The sequence below is a fragment of the Nanorana parkeri genome, unplaced genomic scaffold (genome assembly GCF_000935625.1).
Source record: "Nanorana parkeri isolate BGI_ZX_2015 unplaced genomic scaffold, ASM93562v1 scaffold242, whole genome shotgun sequence".
NCBI lineage: Eukaryota > Metazoa > Chordata > Amphibia > Anura > Dicroglossidae > Nanorana > Nanorana parkeri.
Genome location: NW_017306510.1, coordinates 1,576,488 through 1,586,756, shown reverse-complemented (window position 1 = coordinate 1,586,756; position 10,269 = coordinate 1,576,488). Strand labels below are relative to the sequence as shown.

The following is a 10,269-nucleotide window of genomic DNA, read 5'->3' as shown; positions in this document are numbered from 1 at the left end:
AAGCTGTTTTTTTCGAAAACTGTATTGAGAACCTAGAGACACAACAAGAAGTTAGACGAGAGGGGGTTCAATCTTAGAATTTGGAGGGGGTACACCACAGTTGGTGGTATCTGCTGATAACATTGATAAATGCAAGAAACTTCTGGATGAGTTTCTTCTTTTGCAGAATCTACAGTGCTATGGAAAGTGTTAATAAATACAGACACACACACACACACACACTCACATACATGGGTCAAACTGGATGGACCCTGGTCTTTATCAACCTTACATACTAAGTTACTATGTACCAGGACTGCAAGAGGCTGATACCAACCTGTATTTACTGCATTAAAAATACTGTAATGCATTAAAAATACAGCACTGCATTCCAATTTTGTCTTTTATATGTGCCTTGAGTTCAGCTTTAGAGGATGTTCAACCTTACTATGGAAGAAATAATAGAACATTCTATATGTAGTACATTATATGGAGGAGGGCACATAATTCATTTGGCAAGGTATTGCCTTCCATTGTTTTCCCATGATGCCACCACTGCTATTCGGCAAATTATACAATGCCAAATTCCTGTGTTCTTCACCAGTTCCAAAGTGTCTGTCTTCTGGGACTGTTCTGTATATGTATATGTAATAACTACCAAACATTTATAGGTGAACTTTCCTTTAGAGGCCTTTTTGTAAATTACTGTGTTGCTTACAGGTTTCATCATTTGACATACTCCAATGTGGACCACCAGTGCTACCTTCCATTTGTGAGGGGTGGGGAGCCCATGGCCAAAGAGGTTGGCTAGGAGGGACTTCGGAGGGTTTTCTGCAAGGAGAAGTCACACAGAGCCAGTCGGAGGTCGTCAGACGAGAGGCGAGCGTCCCTCCCACCCTCCTTGGAGTTGTTTTTTATCTGGCTGGAATTAGTCACGGTGGCTGCTTGGAGGCTTGTGTCCATGAAGGTGTTTCTTGGCTGCCGTCTGATTTTTAAATAATGGAGAACCCATCTTTGGTGTGGGTGTCCTCCATGTATTGAAGTACAATGGTTGTGACTGGGTAATAGGGACCAATGTGGGTCTGTGGTCAGTTAATAACGTCCCTAAGGATGTGCATGGAGGCTGGGGGCATTAGGTACAAAATGTGGCCGCAGATGCTAATTTGTTGATGGGATATAGTGCCTTCAAGGACCTGAAACCTGAACATTCTTATACGGTCCGGTTATTTGTTGATGTTGGTTATTTATAAATGTTATTTATACTGGTTTTGTTAATAAAAGGCCGCTGTGGTCATTAAACTCCATCCCATTGTGTAGTGGTATTATTTTGTACAGGGGAGGATTGGGGGGGGGGTTTACATGATATAAGAGGTTTAAAGTGGAGAAAGGGGGCCTCTGAGCTACATGTCATGAGTTTTGGGCTACTCAGAATCTTCTGGATTTCGCCAGATAATTGGTAATGTCACCCTGTGCAGTATGGAAGATGGAGGTAAGGAAAGGAGTTTTACTATCTTTTTTACCCTCACTGTTTGGTATGGGGGGGTGCTCCAGTAAATAAGCTGACCTCGCTTTGGAGTGCACATCTTCCTTATGTACATTGTAATGGGGAAGCATGGCTCCAACAACCAAATTTCAAATCCTGGAAATCCCCCAAAAATCCAGCATGTGATTTAACTTGCTACACACAATATCTTAGGGGTTTGGTAGGTCCTATGGGCTCTGCAATATCTGAAACCTTACCTAAGATCAACTGAAAAGATAGTGTAATTGTTGCCAAAGGCATTCAATTCTATGTGTATAACTACAATAACCAGTCTATCTGGTAAAGGCTCTGCTGATGGCTCAGATGATACACATCCCTTTGCTCGCCTGGGGTAGTTAATAATCTAAGGGCTTTAAGTCACAGGACAGTCTTTTTCTTTGAGTGGAAAAAAACAACCTTTTTGGCTTTGATTTATTAAATGAGTAGAAAATGTCCACTTAGTATATAAACTGAAGGCCAAGGAGGACTGGGATGGTAGGCAGAGAGGGCATTTGTCTCCCAGGCCAATATTAATAAGGTATGTTGGGCTGATTGAACATCAATCGAGTTTGGACCTGCAGTTAGTGATAATTTATGTGCTACACATAGGTACATGCTTCTTGTTTAGACCTGTGATCATAGCATCTGAAGAGAGAGGTATTCTAATGTCATCTTCCTTTGCAGCTCTAGGATGCCATAGGCAGGGATGGATTTCCCACAAGGCAAACCGAGGCCCAGCCTCGGGGCAGCAGGGAGTAGAGGGGCAGCAGGGGTGTGGAATTCCTATCTCCCGACACCCGGGACATGCAGTTCCAGGCACCTGGCGGGTAGTTGTTTTCTACAATTAGCCCTGCTTTGGGCAAGCAGGGATAAATGTACAGGGGGGAAGCTGCCACTTGTTTTGTGCAAGTGATCTCGGCGATGTCGCCGAGATCACTTGTATGCAGCCTGCATACAAGGGGGTGCATTGAGGAACCTGGCATTGGGGCAGCAGAGAGAGTAAATCCGGCCCTGGCCATAGGACTGAATGACAGAGATGCAAGGGAAGCTGATTTAGTGTGTCGCTATAAATCATGTGCTCTAAGAATACCTAACTTCTGCCATGCCCACAAATCAATGGAGCACCATGGCACACTTTCCTTGGCATATTTTCTATAGCCCATTGGAATATGTCCCTTCCATAGAAGATGTAGTTGGTTGTGTTTGCCCCCCCAGGCCAAACATTTCCCGTCCTCCTTTGGACGAAGTATTAACCCAATCATGTGCAAGAGAAATTAAATTAAACACAATATAGTCTGGCGTAAGTGATGTTCATGTTGTCTTTGCTTTGTTAGATACAATGTACAGAATTATGGCTAATCAGAAGGACTTGCTTGCAAAAGTTTATTGGATAGGCATGCAAAAGTGAACCAAAGCATTTGTAAAAGAAGCAAAGTCAATATTGACTGGTTAGCAGGTTATTCAGCTTTGTTATTTTTACATTTTTTGTAGGTGTTCTGTTTTTGTTGATGAAACAACTTTTCCATCCACTATATCTTCATAGATGGTCATAACTTTCCTGGTTTTGCTTGAATCTAGAAAAGAAAAGAATGCCAGTTACCCAAAAAAATAGAAAAGATAGAGTAGCTGTGTTGTGTCATATCTGGTAAGAGTAAATGTTCTTATATAATGTTTATTGGGGATGCATAAACCCTTAAAAACAGAGGTCAAGAACGCATGTTGTCTAAGTACCAGTCAACAGGTATCTGAGCTAAAATGTAACATTGCAGTTTATTCACTGTGGTTTTCTAAAGTGCTAAGACAAGGATGTCTGTCCAACATACTGAATTTACATCACATTGACAAAGAAATGTCCCAGATTTCCCTAATATCTATTGCCACCACTATACAGGAATCTTTAGGTGAGCCATTGGCTCTTTAATGGTTGGGCACTAGTAAGATTCATCCAGCTCTTCAATGACATTGCCATTCATCACACCTCCCGAGTAAACCAATTTTCAACAGGGAAGTTTACATTTTTAGGCTTCTAAAGAGTTGAGGCTTAAATTATATCAAACTTCTTTTTCAGTACTAGATAAAGTAGAGTAAGTTTATAACACATAGGGTGGTTATAACACATTGGGGTGTATGCAGGGCCATCGCTATAATGATGTAGCCTTGGGCTGGGGGGGGGGGGGGTGTTTGCAGTGTGCCTGCCACCCCTTTCGGGGGGGGGGGGTGATGTTTGCAGTGTGCCTGCCACCCCTTTCCAGTCTGACCATCCCAGGTTGCTAAGAGCTGGGTGGGGAGATGTGTAAGGGCAATACACATCTCCCTGCCCAGCTCTAAGCAACCCGGAACACTGGCTGGGTTCCTGCTCAGCTCCTGGCAACCAGTTAACATGCATTAGCATGTATTTATAAAACATCCACAGACCTGTTTTAGATGCACACAACATTGTGGTCACTAGATGGCAATGTGGCATATAGAAAATTCCTATGTCCGTCGCTCCGTCTAGCTGGCATAATGTAGTGTGAATCTAAAACTGATGCTCACAGGGCAAACAGCTCTCTGGACGTTTTATACATACACCCTCTGTGTAGCTTTTGCCAAGGCAAAGGCAGTGGGAAAGGGTTAGAACGTCTATTCGCCTTTTTTTACAGTTATCTGGGGCCCTGTTAGTGAAATTTACACTCACTTCCTGTCCTGCTGACAATGGTTTCACACAGGAAGTAAGGAAAATCTACAATAGGGACACAGACAGAAATCTAGCCTCTTATAACAAACTTTTTTACTTTTTGTCTCCGTGGCTGTTGAATAGTTTCCTCACTTCCTGTCTGGTAGAGTGTTACCTGTAAGAAAAAAGTTTTGCTGGACCAACACTTTAAAATGTTTAATCTGCCCACAACATACAGCAATAACCAGCTAACTGAGGTTCTAAACCCTCCCTATTTTTTCCAAAACAAAAATGCTAGACACACAAAACTATTGTAGCTGATTCATGCTGGGAGATTCAATTGTTACACCATTAGATCCTAAAAATTAAAAACACCCTCTCACCTTTCTCACCTTTCTCATGCAGGGCAAAGTGACAGTGCTTTTGCAAAGGGCATCCCTCAACCTCCTTATTCTAACCTTACCTGTGCTCCATGGCGAGAATAACCAGCACTTTTGGGTACAAGTGACCTGTTCCCCATGATAGTGTTGGGGCTAAGCTAACCTCTAGGTTCAAGCACTTGACTGGTGGAGTGATGTCACTGCTCCCCTCGAGCAGGAAGGAGCAAAGAACTGAACGTGTGAAGGTCTTGTTGCACTTTTTACCGGGTGTCCCAATAACAGTGAAGGGTGCTAGTAGTGACTGCGGATGGCGCCACTTGTTGCATGAATCGTTTGTAAGAATGTCACCAGCACTCCAGAAGTCCTCTCAGTATAACCAACAGGGTTATTCACAAAAGGGTGAATAGTTTGGAGAAGGCAGGAGAAGTGAACAATCTAGGACAACATAGCTGAACTGGAAAGTGAACTGAATTGCATAATTTTTCAAGATCAGCTATGTTGGCCTAGATTATTCACTTCTGCTGCCTTCTACAAACTTTTCACCCTTTCCTTAATAACCCTGCAAGTGTTCAATTATTAAGAACTATGTCAAATGAAGATGAGCACTTTTGGGGCTAAGCAGGGTCCCTTTATCAGGCATAGCATTGAGCAAAGAGCTGAGAGGCAGTACAGGTAAGGTGAGTATCGGGGTTCAGAGAAAGCCCTTTGCAGTTCCCCTGTCAACTTGCTCTGCTTGGGGAAAGTGCACACTGTAGGTGGGGGCATTCCTACCATGAGTTGGACCATATATTTGATCTCAGGTGTTACAGTTATAGGGGCAGGAGATTCAGGATTCTCACCAAGGAGGAAACATACTCCTTATTTTGCTATCCTTTTACCTATGCTGGACAGGTTGAACCTACAGAAGATGTGTGTGACAAAAGGAGGTGTCATGAAGGACAGGTGGAGGGTGCCAGTGCAAAAGGGGGTATCATGAAGGACAGGTGGAGGGTGCCAGTGCAAATGTTTACCTTTGGAAGATCCCACTGAACCTGAAGTCTTTTGAGTGGTGGAAGAAGATGAAGAGATTCCGAATGACCTTCAATACAGAGACAACTCATTAGTATTAATACCTTGATTATCTCTATTTTTCCTGGAATATATTCCTTTGTCTTACCCTCCTTCTCCATCCAGTAGGACTCGATATTGCTCAATCTCCTTCTCCAGTCTGGATTTGATATCCAGCAGCTGTCTGTACTCTTCACTCTGACGTTCCGTGTCAAACCTGCACTGAGATAACTGATCTTCTACGCCACCGATAATATCCTGTAGTTTTGCAATCTGAGAGCAGTATCGACCCTCTGTTTCTGCCAAGGTCTGCTCAAGGCCCCTTTTCTGAAGGTTGACAGCATCATTAAAAAAGTTTCAGTCATATAGATAAAAATAATAAAAAGAAAGAGACGGCATCCATATCAACATACTATAATACAGTATATCTGTCATTTCTCTAGAGGCCTTCATAAAACCTCTAAATGGAGGCTGTAGACAACTGGACACCTGCATTCCAACGGGAGGGGACATGGTGGTGGTGCATTGAAGTCAATGGCCCCGCATCCTCATCACCCGCCTGGAATGCGATTGCCCACACTAGAACGTGGGCAAAGTGTGATCATAAAAAATTCTGCATGGACAATTTTTTTTCCAATGCACTGCCATGCCCCCTCCCACCCCCAGAACGCAGGGGGAGTTTACCATGGAATACATGGCGTTCAAATGGCTAACCGCTCTGGAACACACTGTATATAGTGTAAACAAGCCCTAAAGCGACATTAAATCAAGAGTTAGATCTTTAAAATGCATTCTAGTAGCAGTAGGTTATTTCTAGATCTTAAAAGAAACTTAAAGATGGCTACACATGTTGACAGGGGTCATATTTTTTTTCCCCAACATAGACACGCAGTCCTCCACACAATGTTGCTGGTCAGTAACACATTCTTGGGTATAATAAATACAAAAATTCTAAACTTTTTAAATGTGGGGTCAGGTGAGTAATAGGTTCTGTGTTGCAGTTTACTGCCTAGTATACCCTAATAGGATAGAGAAGGTATTTGACTGTGCTCCTAAGCCTAAAAGAAGGTCTTTCAGATGCTTTGGGTCACATGGGAAAGTGGCAGGCACACTACAAACATTGTGCTTTACATGCTCCCCCCTCCCCCCCCCCACCACTTTCTGGCCAGAGCTTCCCATGTTGCCCAGCTCTTAGCAATCTGGGACACTCTGACCAGCAACCAGTGACGACACTGGATGCCAGAAGCTGAGCGGGATGCCAGCCGGATGTTGCAGAGGCCACCAACCACCGTTAGTGTGCACCACAAGCTCCATATCCTATCTGCTTTTAAGCACATGGCAAACAGATGTTATTGTGAAAACAGATTTAAGAAATACAGTCAATCAGGGCTATATATTATTCTTATGATGTCCGTGTGTCAAAAATTAGTTCACATTCAAACTAACAGCACAGGTCCAAAACCTCAGCCTTACCATTGCCAGCTGGGACTGTAGTTCTATCTCCAGGCTTTGAAGTGTTCTTTTCAATTCGGTCATCTCTGTACTCTTGGTCTGAGTCTCAGCTAACCCAGCTGTGATCTCTTTCTTCAACTCACTGCTCTAAAACAGCAAAACAACATGTTTAATGATTAAAAAAAGCATTGTGCAGTTTGTCATTCAGAGGTAAGTACGTACATAAGTCATCAAAAACAATGTGCCTATACATACATTGGTAAGACTTGAATGTATAATGAAGTTAGCCATAATTACAAAGAAAATTGAGCGCAAAACAACACAATTAATATCTACGTGAACAATCATTCATCATATTTTTTTTCAATATTTACTGATACATACGTCACCTAGTGGCATATTTATAAAGCAGTAATTGTAACTAACCAGTCAAGGTTAAATCATTTAATTTATTAAAGAACTCCATAGAAAATGTTTCTTGACCCTGGAAAGTGAAGCTACCCCCACACTGCAAGGGTTAAGCATTCATTTTTGTCTAGGTACAAAAATAAAAAAGTTATACTCACCTGAATCTCATCCGTCTGGGTCCTACAGCACTCCCTTCAGCCTGTTTTCTCTTATGCTGCAGTGATAGTATGTCCCTCGGAATCCACACGGCCTATACACTGTGTATAGAACGTGAGGGTTTATGGAAACTTAGACTGCTACAACAGGGGTGGAGACGCTGAAAGGACCAGGTCAAAAAGCAAGTTGGATCTGAGGATCCGGTGAGTATAACTTTTTTTAATTTTTATGATTAACCCTTGCAAGTGTTAAGAAAAATATTCCCTGGCGTTCTGCCTTAAAAACATCAACAGGAAGATTTACTTGCAGTGAGTGTCTGGTTCACACACATTCACTTATTTATAAATACTGTGTGCCCCTTTGTGTCAGTTTTATATCTTTCTGCAATTATACAATTTTTGTCTGGTGATCATAAAACCCCAGGTAAGATTCTCACTCCAAATTGTGGAAAGAATAAACCACCTCCCCAAGATGAACCCTTATTGCCCAACCAAAATATTGTTTTAAAAAGCTTTGAGACGTTTTCGCTATTTTAAATTTCACAAAAGTGTCCTGCTCTACTATAAACAAAATCTAAAAATGTATTGCCATTTGTCTTCCAGTCCCAGTGATCCCCCTGTTCCCTTAACTTGAAGGAAGGTCAAGATCAGTAGAAAGTGGAGCTAAAAATGCTCATATCTTTAAAAACAAAGTTTGGGTTGGGCTGTAAGAGTAAATTTTGGTTTATTCTTTCATCAATTTGGTGTGAGAATGTTATCTTACATGAGGTCAGTGGCATCACAAGGGCGGTGTGGTCCGCACCCGGGGGCCACCATTGGAGGGGTGACTGTCAGTCATTTAGGCGTCACACCCGGTCTCTGCTCCGGGTGACACCCAGCCTCTGGACGCCCCTGCATGAGGTTTTATAGTCAACAGACATGTTATGGTACTAATCCCAATAAAAACCCTCAAATAACTTGTGACACAGTAATCACTCCTCCCAACCTTCATCCATTTCATTTGTTTACAAACAAACCCACTCATGGTATTAACTCCTTACTCATTCATGGCGCATTATCTCCCAATGTGGGGTGGGCAGGTAAATTACCCCTTTTTGTCCTCTTCTCTCCCTCCATACTTCACTCTCTAATTCTTTCTTTATCTCTAATTACTTACATTATGGTGCCACGTAAATCACATCAACCTCACCCTTCCATAAATTTGCCAGCTTGTGGGACAACAATCTAAGCACCAGCAGACTGAGACACACTGTTCACAGCATCTACTGTAGCAACTGTGAACTTAAAAAATGTGTGTTACACTCACCTCCACACCCAGACAGGAATGTACAGAGTTTAAAACAATTTAGCTTTCTTCAAAGAGGCAATGATTCTATAGTTACTTATTTAGACAATGCAAAGATTCCGCTTAACAATTTTAAATAAAACAAACAAATGGTGGAAACAATTTACAAGAATATTACAATATAGACAATAACAAGAGTAAACTAAATGGGACTTAAAGTAAAAGGTACTTAGCAAAGTTTGCTTGGTCATTGGTTCCTGTGCAAAGTCCAATTCAGTTTAGAGTAAGTCCCAACTGGCAGAGTCACTGGCTCTCCATCAATGACTCTTCCAGCATCCTTAGCAGTCTTAATGTTAAACAACAGCTTCTGTGGTGCAGATGCAGCCTTTTTTTCTGGTCCCTGAAGAGCGCATTTACATAAATGACACAACCAATCAAATGATCTGAGGGGTGTTGAGGTGTTTTGCCAATTGTTCTAACTGTAATTCCAGTTAAAGGTACCATTGTTAATGCTATAGCATGCAAAGACAATTCAGATAACTGTGCACTTCTAACCTTAGGGCAATAGATTGCGGAAGGCCCTTTCTTTTTCAGCATGACTGTGCCCTTGTGCATAAAGCCTGGGCCATAAAGACATGTATTGATGAGATTTATGTGGAGAAATTTGAGACTAGACCTCAACCCTACTTAATACATTAATACATAAAATGGAACGCCAATAGCAAACCAGGTCTCTTTGCTTAACATCAGTATCGTGTTGTTTTGGTTAAATGGGCTCAAATTCCACAGACGCATTCCAAAATTTTGCAGAAAGCCTTCACAGAAGTGTGGAAACTGTTAGGACTACAAAGTGGAGGGCATTGGGGGCAGGACTCAAAATTAATCTCTTTAGTTTTAAAATGGGATGTCCAAACAAGTTTAAGTGTGATAGTCAGGTGTGACAAACTTTTGGTCATTTAGTAAAACAATTTATGGGGCAATCTAATACTAGTATAAAACAGCAATAGCTCCTGACAACTGGTCAATGACATGGTGGAAAATAGTATAATGTGCTGGTGAAAGCCCATGTAATCAGCTACTGTACCTGCTGCAGAAATTGAATTTCAGCTTCTTTTCTATTCTTCTCAGCTAGGGCCTCATACTGCTCCCTCATGTCATTTAGGATTTTGGTCAGGTCAATGCCTGGAGCTGCGTTCATTTCAACAGAGAGCTGTCCAGATTGTGAACCAGCCAGAGTTCCCATCTCCTAGTTAGGTAAAAGAAAACAAGATCAACATGTGAAAACTGTATTTTTTAAAATAATATTCAATATAACATTGCCAACACGAACCATATTGTATGTATGTGTGTATATATATATATATATATATATATATATATATATA

At 41.7% G+C, this 10,269-nt stretch overlaps 1 protein-coding gene across 2 annotated transcripts in view; it reads right to left on the bottom strand.

Moving 5' to 3' along the window:
* Positions 1-2,870: 2,870 nt before the first annotated feature.
* LOC108787108 (keratin, type I cytoskeletal 47 kDa-like) overlaps positions 2,871-10,269 on the bottom strand; it is a 15,520-nt gene continuing 8,121 nt past the window's right edge. For both annotated transcript variants that reach the window (XM_018556565.1, XM_018556566.1), the window contains 5 exons: positions 9,969-10,130; positions 7,058-7,183; positions 5,694-5,911; positions 5,548-5,615; positions 2,871-3,075 (listed from right to left, as the gene is read on the bottom strand). In XM_018556565.1, coding sequence (XP_018412067.1) covers positions 2,978-3,075; positions 5,548-5,615; positions 5,694-5,911; positions 7,058-7,183; positions 9,969-10,130 — 672 coding nt within the window. In that variant the 3' untranslated portion in view covers positions 2,871-2,977. The remainder of the gene's footprint in view (positions 3,076-5,547; positions 5,616-5,693; positions 5,912-7,057; positions 7,184-9,968; positions 10,131-10,269) is intronic.